The sequence below is a fragment of the Notamacropus eugenii genome, chromosome X, assembly GCF_028372415.1.
Source record: "Notamacropus eugenii isolate mMacEug1 chromosome X, mMacEug1.pri_v2, whole genome shotgun sequence".
Taxonomy (NCBI): Eukaryota; Metazoa; Chordata; class Mammalia; order Diprotodontia; family Macropodidae; genus Notamacropus; species Notamacropus eugenii.
In genome coordinates this window covers 58013338-58025959 of record NC_092879.1, presented here as the reverse complement: position 1 = coordinate 58025959, position 12622 = coordinate 58013338, and the positions used below count along the sequence as shown (strand labels likewise).

At 42.7% G+C, this 12622-nt stretch overlaps 1 protein-coding gene across 5 annotated transcripts in view; it reads left to right on the top strand.

Annotated features, from left to right (window-relative positions):
* The window catches only part of ARHGEF6 (Rac/Cdc42 guanine nucleotide exchange factor 6), a 117675-nt gene that overhangs the window by 61659 nt on the left and 43394 nt on the right, over window positions 1-12622 (top strand). For all 5 annotated transcript variants that reach the window (XM_072626562.1, XM_072626563.1, XM_072626561.1 and 2 more), the window contains 2 exons: window positions 7851-7946; window positions 10727-10849. In XM_072626562.1, coding sequence (XP_072482663.1) covers window positions 7851-7946; window positions 10727-10849 — 219 coding nt within the window. The remainder of the gene's footprint in view (window positions 1-7850; window positions 7947-10726; window positions 10850-12622) is intronic.

The window sequence follows — 12622 nt, the reverse complement described above, 5'->3', positions numbered from 1 at the left end:
AGCTAACATTATATAGCACTCTCTACATGCCTGGCACTACCTCATACCTGGCATTACCCCATAACAACCCCAGAAGGTGCTCTCATTATCTCCTTTTTTACAGATAAGAAAAATGAACCTAAGTGACTTGCTCAGGGTCACACAGCTAGTGAGCATCTGAGGCCAAATTTGAACTCAGGACCTCCTGAGTCTGGGCCTTGTGCTCTCTCCACTGTAGTGCCATCTAGCTACATTATGGTAGGAGACAGGGGGATAGACAAGGGAGATAGCTGGATACCAGCAAAATCTTGAGAGAATAGAGGAAGTGTGACTAGGGAATGATTGAGGCTACGAGGGAAGGAAGAGAGAAGTCAGAGAAGGTGGACACACATGTACCCTGGCCTGTGCCTGGGGAGAAATGCAAGTGAATCAACCACCGAGTTGCTTTTCCTGTCTTGAACGGCTCTGGTTGAATCAGGCTGCTGACAGTGTGATGTGTTTACAGGGTTCAGAGGGCATGGTGAAGCTCCCATGGCCCTGGGCAAGGCAGCAGGATTTTGGAAGATTGCCTTTTTCATACCTGCAGCGAAATGAGATTTTTTCAAGTCATCCCAGAGAGCGGAGGGAGACCTTTTAAAGCTCTGGGGCCTTTCAGTAATATCTGAGTCTTCTCTTTCTTTCTTAGCAAGTTATTCTGTCTATAAAAATGATGTCACCTAGATACATTTTCTCTGACTGGGGGGAGGATTAAAAATCGTAGGCCTCAGAAGCCATCTGGTCTCCCCTCTACCTGGAGCCTGAGCCTTCTCTACAGCATCCTGGATAAGGGTCATTCAGTCTTTACCCGAAGGCCTCCAAGAGGAGACCCCACTGCCTCTGAAGGCAGCACAAGCCATGCTGGAATAGCTCCACTGGACAGAGGAGGCTTTCCCTTACATCAGGCCTTAGTCTGCCAGCCTGCAGTTTCCCTACCCTGACTGCTTCTAGATCTGCCCTCTGGAATGGAGTGGGACAAATGTAATTCCTCTTCTACCCGACAGCCCTTCCGGTTATTGAAGGCAGTCTCCAGGCTCCCACTAAGCCTTTTCCCCTCCAGGCCCTTTATCAGTCTCTGTAGGCTTACCAGCTGGGCAGAGTCTTTCCTAGATTGGGATGGCCAAAATTGAAGCCAACATCATCAGTGTTGTCTGAGCAAGGCAGAGATGGTGAGACCATTGCCTTCTTTCTCCTCCACAGCTCATGGCCATGTTGGCTTTTTGGGATTCCATGGGATACTTTTCCCTCTGGTTGAACTTACAGACCCCTAAGCCCTCTAGGTCTTTTCACTGTGATCATTATCTAGTCCTGCCTTCCCTGTACCGTACTTGTAGAGTACTTTTTTAAACCAAATTATAGGACTTTCTCTTTATCTCTGTTCAGTTTCAGCTATTCCATTTGGCCCATGGCCCTATTGTGTTGTGGTCTTTTGTAGAATCTGTCTGACCTCTACTGCGTTAGCTGTCCCTTCCAACCAAGAGTGTGCTGGAGTAGTGGAGAGAGCATGATTTAGTGGAAAGCGCCACAAATTGAGTCTTAATTTGTTGTTTTGTAGATGTTTAGACTTAAGAAAATGATGAAGAAAATGTTAATAATTCAGATTAATCTTAAATGTATATCATAGGTATATGGGTTTTTCCTGCCCCCAGAGCCAGTTGTTAAACATTTACCAACACACTCTGTTCCCAGCTTTGTTCCACCTGTATACATGATAAGTATATTGTGTGTATGTTGTTCACGTCATTGATAAAAATGTCTGATGGTATGTGGCCAAGAACAAATTTGTGAGATGCCCCACTGAACCTTCTTTGGGGTTGGCATTGGCCCATTAATGACTTGTCTTTACGTGTGCTCGGTCAAGCAGTTTTTATACCTTCCTGAAATAATTAGTTGTGAACTGAACCCATATCTCTTCTTCATCATAGCTACACCAAATGCCGCCGGAGACTTTGTCACACACCTTCCAAAAAATCAGTGGTGTCTGGCATTTTCTTTATGAATCTGTTCAAAAAGGACCATAGGCTAGCTTGACGTGTCTTCCTTTTTGATGAAGCTGTAGGCTGATGCCTGGTGCTGGTGCTTTCCTTCCTAAATCTTCATCAACTATTCCTTTAATAATCTCTTACAGAATTTTGTCAGGAATTGAAGTCAAGTCCACCAGCCTATAGTTTGAGGATGATGCCCACTTCCCTTTTTGGAAGAATGGTGATGATATTTCCCATTTCCATTCTCAAGGAATGGATGTTATTCTCTGTGATCTTTCAGAGGCTGCCAACAGTAGCTCAATAATCACCGCTAACACTTCTAGAACCCAGGGAGGTCGTTCATCCTGACCTGATATTCATCTTGGTGTTCACTGAGAGCTGCTAGTCTCTTCCCTTCCTCTCTTCTCCTTTATCTTTGATTTGGACTTCTTGTTAATTATTTCCAGTCTTTACTTCTCAGATGAGGATCGTTTTCCTTGGCAGAGAAAACAGCAGCTCTGTGAGAGTTGAGTAGTTCTTCCTTCTCTCCACCCATGGCCCATAGGTATTGTCCTTTCTGTCACCCTTAGCCTTCAAATGTGTCACGTGCTGCCTTGAAACCAGATTTTGAGGAAAGTTCCTCCCCAAAGTTTTCCAACTCATTCTGGTTTTGAGATCACTGATGGATGGAGCTCTTGGAAGGTCACCAGAGACAAATTTCACTGACTTCCCTAGAGATGACCTGAGTTGTTCCCCTCCTGGCACCCTCGTTTTCCCTCTGAGTTGTACCCTAACACCTCTCTGATTTCACTCTTGTTCTTGGTGACTGCCCATTCCTGCTGGAGTATTAATTGGTGATTAAGATTAAAGTATTAGCTGATTAGCTGACTAAAGTATAACTCCCCTCCCTGCCTAGTTACTTGCCTTTGTGAATAAGGATAATCTTGAACATCCTTCAATAATAATACTACTGTCATTTCTATAACAATTTCAAGTTTGTATAGGGCCTTACTTGTATTATCTCATTTGAGCCTCCCAGTATATCCTTCCAAGGGAGGGACTACTGGCCTTGTTCTCTGAATTTTACAGATGGGGAAACAGCTGCAGAGAAGTTATGTGACTTGCTTGTGCTCACTTTGTAAATGTCAGGATTTGAACCCAACTCTTTCTTACTCTAAGGCTGGTACACCTTCTACTATGGCTCACAGACTTTCTAGACCAGAGACCTGGACTCAGAGGAAGTCTGAGGACCTGAGTTCAAATTCTAGCTCTGTTACATACTACCTGGGTGACCTTGGGCAGGTCACTTGACGTCTCTGGGCCTCAGTTTCTCTCTCCTCTCTGGAAAGTGAGACGGTTCCAGTAGCTGATCTCTGTGGTCCTTTCCAGCTCTAACATTTCATGATCCTATGACTTGAAGGAATGAAACTGTCATGGCGAAGGGACAGGTGGTGGGGTTGATATTTCAGCCCTCGAATCATGCCATATAGGCCGTCACCCACTTGGAAGACCAGACTGGGCTGTCCATCTGAGCCGTGTGATTCCCCAAATTGTGAAGCGATGAGTGAAGTCGGCACTATTCTCATCTTTGGTATGGCTGCAAAGAACAACCCAAAAGGGCTTCTCAAATGTATATTCTTAGCAACTCAACCTTTGTGCTCGTGTTCCGAGGCCAGTTGGGGACTGTGTCCTTCAAAGGCAGTGGCTGCTGCCTGCCTACTCAGCAGCCAGCGGGCCATTATTGTCTCCTTGACGTTGCCCCTGCCCCGCCTCCCCACCCCTACCCCCAAGGTGTCCTAGTGTGCTGAACTGTGGTCGAAGGGACTCACTGGCCTTCCCATGGCTGCCTGACTCCTTTCTGTGTGGGCATCTGCCCCATGGCTTTCTGGGGCTCCAGAGGTCATTGGCCCAGAATGGAGTTGTCTGTGACACCAGACAAGGCTCTGCTGCCCTGATCTGTAGTAAGAATGTGTGTATATGAGGGATGCAGAGGCTAGGGGGCTGTTAGCTGATTGGGTCACTCTGTTCTGGTCATAGCTTTAGAGCTGCAGGGGACCTTAGAAGTCATCAAATTCAACTCACTTATTTTATAGAAAAAAAAACTGGGGCCCAGAGAGAGGAAGTGATTTGCCCTTGGGCGGTTAGGTGGTGTAAGGGCTACAGCATTGGTCCCCTGGAGTCAGGAAGACCTGAGTTCAAATCCAACCTCAGGGACTTACTAGTTGTGGGACCCAAGGCAAGTCACTTCACTATTGCCTGCCTCAGTTTCCTCATCTGTAAAATGGAAATAATAACAGTGCCTGCTTCTGAGGGTTGTTATAAGGATCAGATGAGATATATCTGTACAATATCATGCCTGGCACCTAGTAGGTACTTAATAAATGCTTATTCCCTTCACTTTTCCCTGAGGTCACACATAGATCTAGACACATTATAGACCTACACTAGAAGGGACCTCCACGGCCATCAAATCCAACCCCTTCATTTTACAAAGGGAGAAACTGAGGCCCAGAGAGGAGAAAAGACTTGCCCAAGATCATAACAGTAGCAAGTGTCAGTGCTGGGATTAGAACCCAGGTCCTTTGGCCTTAGATGCAAGTATTCTCCCCACTGTACCACACTTCCTGTTTTTTGTAAAACAGTAAATTGTTTTATATCAGGATAGAAACACACACCACTGAGGTGCAGGCAGATGGGCTTCATTTTTCTTGGTCGTTTTAAATATTTTAAAATTAAAATTTATATTAATGACATGTTTAAATTAATAAATTTAAATTTATTTAAAATGACTTTCCCCCCACTTAATAATGTTTTTCAATTACATGTAAAGATAGTTTTCAACATTCATTTTTATAAGATTTTGAGTTCCAAATATTTTCTCTCTCTCTCTCCCCTCCCCAAGATAGCAAGCATTTTGATAAAGGCTATATATGTATAATCATATTAAACCTATTTTCACATCAATCATGGTTTTTAAATTAATTAATTTATTTGTTTTCAATTTTCTGCAATCACTTCCATAAATCTTAGATTTTCTTCCCCTCCCTTCTCCATCATTCCCCCCTCCCTCCCTGAGACAGCATGTAATCTTATATGGGTTCTACAATACATTCTTACTAATACATTTTCACCTTAGTCATGCTGCATGACAATATTAAAATGAATGGGAGAAAGCATGAAAAAAACCAAAACAAAACACAAGAGAAAATAGTCCGCTTCATTCTGCGATCCAATTCCATAGTTCTTTGTCTGGATGTGGAAGGCGTTTCCCATCATGAATCTTTTGGAATTGTCTTAGATCACTGCATTGCTGCTAAGTCTATCAGAGGTGGTCATCACACAGTGTTGCTGTTACTGTGTACAATGTCTTCCTGGTCCTGCTCACTTTACTCAGTATCAGTTCATGTAAGTCTTTCCAGGATTTTCTGAAATCCACTTGCTCATCATTTCTTATAGCACAATAGTATTCCATTATATTCATATGCCACAGCTTGTTCAGCCATTCCCCTATTGATGGGCATCCCCTTGATTTCCAATTCTTTGCCACCACAGAAAGAGCTGCTGTAAATATTTTTGTACATGTGGATCCTTTCCCCTTTTTTATGATCTCTTTGGGATACAGACCTAGTAGTGGTATTGCTGGATCAAAGGGTATGCACAGTTTTATATAGCCTGTTGAGCATAGTTCCAAATTGCCCTCCAGAATGGTTGGATCAGTTCACAACTCCACCAACGATGCATTAGTGTTCCAATTTTCCCATATCTTCTCCAACATTTATCATTTTCTTTTTTTATGACTTTGGTTTTTAAAACTAAGGAGACCTAACAAGAATCAGGCAGAATCAGAATGGTTATGTAGCCTTGGGCAATTTAAAGGCCAGGTTTGCTCAGTCAAAGTGAAATATTCCATTCTGTGCCTTGGAGTATGAGACTGGAAGTCAGGACACCTGGGTTCAGATCCAGCCTCTGAAACCACCTCAGTGTATTCATAGACAAATCACTTCACCCTTTGGTGTCTCAATTTCCTCATCTGTAAAATGAGGATCTAAAATACTAATGTTGCCTACGTTATAAGATTGGGTTATTTTACAAAGCTAAAAAAAGCTTTTTATCCAATTATCAGACATTTTTTTTCCCTTCTCATCTCCTTTCCCCACCCCACTGGGGAAAATAAACAAATAAGGAAGTAATCTTGCAACGTAGAAGCAAGCCAAATTCCTACATTAATGACTTCCAAGAATCCCACCACTGACTATGATGACGGGTGCCTGAGATTGAGCTAATCTGAGATCTCCCCCCACAACCTGCCTGACTAAAAAAAAAACCCATCAACAGCGACTACAACAAATCAAATTCACTTTCAAGTCAAGAGAAGAATAAAGGACCACAGCCTGAAATTGGAATTGAAAACTTTAATTAACTTTGTAATTAAAGAATTGGTTTGTTGGAGCATATGATCAATGAGCTTAATAATAAGAAAAGCCAAAGTCACCTTAGCTTCCTATTGGGGAGCTGCCAAATGACAGGTTTGGTTTACACCAGGACTGGGGAACCTGCAGCCTCGAGGCCATACATGTCCCTCTAGATCCTCAAGTGCGGCCCTTTGACTGGATCCAAACTTCACAGAAGGGGTGGGTAACCTGCAGTCTTGAGTTCCCTACCCCTGGTTTATACATACAGATCTTCTGATACATGAAAATGGGAAAAGTTAGCGATATTGTGAACGGTACACACTTTAGGCCATTCACATGATTAAGAAATGGCTCATCTGAAGGTCTGATAGCTCTTTGCAAACTAACATTAATCATCTCTAGGTTATTAATTGGAATTAAGCTGAAAGGAAGAAGCAGTGACCCTAACACATCTACAGGTTGAGGCAGCTGCCCGGCCATTTGTCATTGACCTAATCACTGAAGACTGTTGTTTTGGGTTCTTTTGGTTGAAACTGGTTTCTGGAATTCTTCCCTTCTTCCATGGAGTGTCTTGAGAGGCAGTGTGGTAGCGGATCAGGCCCTCTCAGTGACTGTTAGTCTGACTTGTCCAACAGCTGCTCCAGTGATGGAGGGAGTTTTCCCATCAAGAGTTCTCTGTGCCAATCAACACAGACTTTAATCCCACCCAATGCCCCCACCCCCAAAGCATAACTACTGGCCAAGTAGTTTGGCCTAAATGCTTTGCTTTGCAGTCTTCTTGCTGAAGGCTACAAGGCCCTGTTTTAGATTAGTCAGCCACTCACTAAGCCTTTGTTGGTCTGCCGCTGTTCTGGGTACCAGGTGCTGTGTAAAGCAGTCCTTGCCCTCAAGAAGCTTCCATGCTAAAGGGGTTTGATTTCTACAGAGGTTGCTTTTCACCTTTCTGAGGAGATATTGAAGCAGGGTTATTCTCTGAACAACTAGGATTTAGAAAACCTTTTGAAAATACTCTGATCCTCCAAGGGGATCAGGGACATTCTCTCCAAGGATGTAGATTGCCACCCATTGATCCACACCCATTGTTCCTATCCTCCCAGACATTTGCCTCAAGGGGTTTACCCAATGTGCCAGAAACCTTTGTGTCCTCTGGGCACCACAGGATACCAGTAGATACCAGCAGAGCCCTCAGAATGAAAATATTAAATTTGTCAAATGTGTACAGCCCATTTATTCCTTCTTAGAAATATTGGCCCTTCTCTACTTAAGGGGGACACTGAGGGAAATAGGTTAAGTAGTCTGCTCCCCAAAAGCCTCAAAGAGAACACAGATAAAAGCAAGGGTGACCCATTAGGAGCTCTTGACTTCTGATCATTTGGCCAGTGCTCTCAATCATTCAGCTGGACCCTTGGGAAACTGAAAGTGTGTCTCAAACTCTAATCAGACATCTTTTCCCCTGCAGGCTGAGCGCTGTGGAATTTGCATCTTTATTGGGCAACTTTGAGGAAGTGTGCACATTTCAGCAGACCCTGTGCCAGGCCTTGGAGGAGTGTGCAAAGTAAGCCTTGGAGGTTGGCTGTGGAACTCAGGGGTGCAGAGGCCTATGGGAGTGGGGTGGGTTATAGTAAAGACCCTGCAGGGTCATGCCTGCTTTTGTTACCTACTTGGCCACAGTGGAGAAAATGATGCCAACGATGATTGTAGCATTGGCAGTGGGCATCAAGGTTGTAGGAAGTACCTGTGATCAGTGTTCATTGGAAGGTCACCTCAGTTTACTGAATCTGGTCCATCTGAGAAAGATACCAGGTTGCTGGAGACTGCCTCAGCATCCTCCTGCCAGAGACCTAATGACAGACTTTTGTACCTTGGACAATAGAGGGTAGATTGGGCAACTAAGTGGTGCTGCTATGGCTAGAGCATTGGGCCTAGAGTAAGAAAGATCTGAGTTCAAATCCAGCCTCAGACACTTACTAGCTGTATGACCTTTGGCAAGTTATTTCACATCTGTCTGCTTCAGTTTCTTTGTCTGTAAAATGGGGACAATCAGAGCGCTAACCTTCCCTTGGATGCTATGAGGATCAAATGACATGATAATTATAAGCGCTTAGTATGGTGCCTAGCACGTAGTAAGAGCTATATACCATTGTTAGCTATTATTATCATATTGGGAACTTTGGACTTTTTTCACTGATCGCGCAGCATCATTTAGTGGTATGGAAAAAGCATTGGTTTGGGAGCAGAGGACGTGAGTTTGAGTTCAGTTTACCTTGTCTAACCTTAGGCAAGTCCCTTTCCCTCCCTGGGCATCAGTTTTCTCCTCTGTAAAATGGGGGGGATAGACTCAGTAGCCTCTGGGGTACCTTTTATCTCTAGAACTAGGATCCTATGTATGACCTTGGGCAAGTTCTTTCACTGCCCTGGGCCTCAGTTTCCTCTTTTGTAAAATGAAGGGGCTGGACTAACTGGCTTTTGGGGTCCCTTTCAGCTCTAGAGCTAGGTTTCTGTGATCAGTCTCTGGCATTTTCATTGAATTCCAAGGAAGCTTGGAGCAGAAAAAGTATATCCTTTTGGTAATGCAACATGGGATTGTGGGATTTATTCCTGTTTGATTATGTAGTATATGTTGCTGAAGTGACATCAAGAGTGTGACTTTTGTAGTGGGACTTTTAACTCCAAGGGCTCTAGTGTGGCAAAGGCTGGTTATGGGAACTGTAGCTCCTGACTGTCCTTAGGGAGCATGGGCTCTGTCCTTTGAGATGGGCCGGACGAGGCCACTGGAGGTCTGTAGAAAGCAGCAGGTGGGCAGGCAGCCAGGGTTCCAAATGATGGACAGTCAAAGGCTGAACCAGCCATCCTTTCTGCTCTCCTCCTTGCCCTTCTGCATTCTCATCACCCAGCTTAGGTCACATGTCACTTTTTGTTCTTTCTCTTACTTTTCCCCTTAAGGTTTTCCACAATATTCATTTTATTTTGTTCTTTAAAATAAGTTTTATTGGTGCCTTTTGTTCTTCTATCACTTTAATTTGCAGTTATATACCACTGCCATACCACAGCTCAATCCTCTCCTATAACAAAGGAAGATGGTTAATTGAAAGAAATTGTAACAGTGCCCATACCTGACAGTATTTATAATATTCTGCCCTCAGAGTCCCCCACTTCTCTACTCAGAACCTAATTTCTCCCATTTCAAAGTGTTTGCCTATGGGAGGCCCACATAGTGATTTTCCTTCCCTCCTTCCTTCCCCTCCCCTCACTCCCCACCTCCCATCCCTCATGTAGATGGGAGATGGTGGGACAGGCTACAAGGATCTCACTTCATTTCTAGGCACACAAATATTTAGATGTATCCATGTCTTTTCCTTATCTTGTTCCGCATTCATTATCCTATATTCCTTCTAGCCCTCTCCACACTATTGATCCTTCCCTTGAATCAAAGAAAAATAGTTATGCAGAACTGACTGACCATATATGAGATGGTGTTTACACCATTCCACACCTGTAGTCCCCTGCTGTCTGTGGAGGAGAGAAGTGTTAGCTCATCATCTGTTTTTGGGGACTAAGATTGGTCACCACAGATAATCTGAGTTTGACTAACTTTTAGCGCTTGCTGTTCTCCTTTCCTTTTTGTAGGCACTGTGTACATTGTTTTCTTGGTTCTGTTGACTTTTCTCTGTATCAGTTCCTTCCCATGTTTCTCTGTATCCCATACATTTGGAGTTTCTTACCACACATTGCATTCCATTGTGTTCACATGCCGTGTTATACTCATCCGTTCCCCAACCAGTGAACTCCCTCTGTTTCTAGTGTTTTGGTCTTAGAGGTTTTTATTTAGCCGGAAACATTCTCATATTTTACTTTGAGTCTTTCTTTAAAAACTGCAATCTATCTACCAATGCCAGGTATGTGTCTGACCCTTTGTTGAAGTAAAGTCAACAGAGTTTCTATTTTTTTTAACTTTGTTTAGCAAAATTTTCAGAACTTTTAGACACTACCCATTTTTAATAGACAGCTAGGTGGTACAGTGGATAGAGTACTGGGCCCGGAGTCAGGAAGACTTGAGTTCAAATCCAGCCTCAGACACTAGCAGTATGACCTTGGGCAAGTCATTTAACTTCTGTCTGCCTCAGTTTCCTCATCTGCAAAATGGAGATAAGGGTGGTGTCTAGTTCACAGGTTTGGTATGATAATGTTGGATAATATTTGTAGAGTGTATAGCACAGTGCCTGGCATATAATAAGTATTATAAAAAGTTAGTTATTATTATTTTAATGGAAAGTATCCTCAAGTATTTATTACTTATGAGATATCTTTTTTCCCCTCTTTCTCTTTTTGGAACAGACTTCCAGAGAATCAGCAGAAAGTCGGAGGCTGCCTGATGTCCCTAATGCCTCAGTTTAAAAATCTATATCTCACTTATTGCGCCAATCATCCCTCAGCTGTGAATGTTATAACTCAGCACAGGTAATGAATGCATGATCCTGTTGACATCCTTACCAGATTGCCCTCCTAAATGGTTTTTTAAAGTAAGCTTTTTAGATGCCTTTCATTTTTTACTTCCTAATCATTTCTGATAAACACCCATTTGCTTGCCCTCCCCATGCCAGAACTGAACCTTTCCTTGTTTTTTTTAACCATTTAATTTTAATTTTATTTTTCTTAATTACACTTAAACATAAATTTTTAACTGAACCTTCCCTTGTGGCAAAGGAAAACAAGTAAGCAAAAACTGTTGAGTTCAGTGATAGTATCCAAACACATATCCTGTATTCAGTGTTTTGCCCTTCTAGTTACCTGTTTGTCTGCGGAGAGGAGGGAGGCGTGTTTTATTATGTTCTTTAAGACTCATTGGTTTTTCGTTTTGTGGACTTCAGTTTCCTTTTAGTGATCTTCTCATTTACATTGTTGGAGTCACTGTGTATATCATTCTTCTAGGTCTGCTTATTTCATTCTGAATAGAAATCTTCCTATGTTTCTCTGAATTCCTCACAAATATCATTTCTTCCTCTTTTGACTTTTTAAAGTCAGACCTTGTAGGACAGTGGCAAAAATGCTTTATTTAGCCTCAGAGGCCCTGAGTTTAAGTCCTGCCTTTGTGTGACCATGGGCAAGTAACTTCCCCTCCATGGGCCTCAGTTTGCTCTTTTGTAAAATGAGTGGGTTGGACTTGATGACCTATAACATCCCATTCCAGCTCCAAATCTCTTTTCCAGATGCATCAGGAAACCAAGGTGTCTGCTTTATGGAATGACAGGTATTGGTACCACTGGATTTTTGTGACTCCAGGGAGAGAGCTGGGGTACAAAAAATAAACATATCATACAACAATGTCATTTTAGGCAAAAAGGAATATATCTCCTCCCCCACTAAGTGATGAATTCAAGCTGCTGACAAGCCAGCAACAATAGTTAATTTCATTTCTTTTTACTCGCCCATTCCTCTGATAATGGTGACCTTTAAGAGGTCACAGTTATAAGAGAGGAGTAGGAACTGGAAAGGACTTAAAAATGACTTAGTACAATTCCCTTCTCTGACATCAGGAAGATTGAGGCCTAGAGAAGCAGAAAGAACTTGTCCAAGGTCACATAGCAAATTAGTATTAGAGCTTGTCCTTTAAACGAGTGTTGTTAAATTCAAACAGAAACTGATTCCTCCAGGCCACATGTTGACTTAGAAAATCACAAATTAGCATTATCTATGTTTTATCATATTTTAATTTATTTTTTAAAATGTTTCCCAATGACATTTTGATCTGCTTCAGCAGCACTCTGCTTTAGATTTGGAGGTCAGTGCCCTTTCTCCAATGAAATGTCCAAAGAGGGAAGAAGTGAGAGAAATAGAGGATCCTAATCATCAATCTGCCTGACTTGTTAGTTTCTGGATAATTAAAAGTTGAGTATAGGTTAAAACGACAAATTTTCATTGTGAGATTATCTGCCTGACTGACCCAAAGGAAAACAAAGTGGGTCCCAGCAGGCCAAATGCCCTTCTAAGAAGCCTTATAGAGTTGCAGGGTAGAGCTTTGGACTTGAAAGTGACCATGTCATTGAAAGCCTTTCTGCTCCCATGTGGGATCCCAGTAAGACTGCCATACTTCCATGTGGGATGCCAGTTAGACAGCTATATTTCCATGTGGGATACCAGTAATGCCTCAATATTTCCACATGGGACACTAATAAGGCCTGTATGTATCCATGTGTGATACCAGTAATGCCACCATATTTCTATGTGAGATAC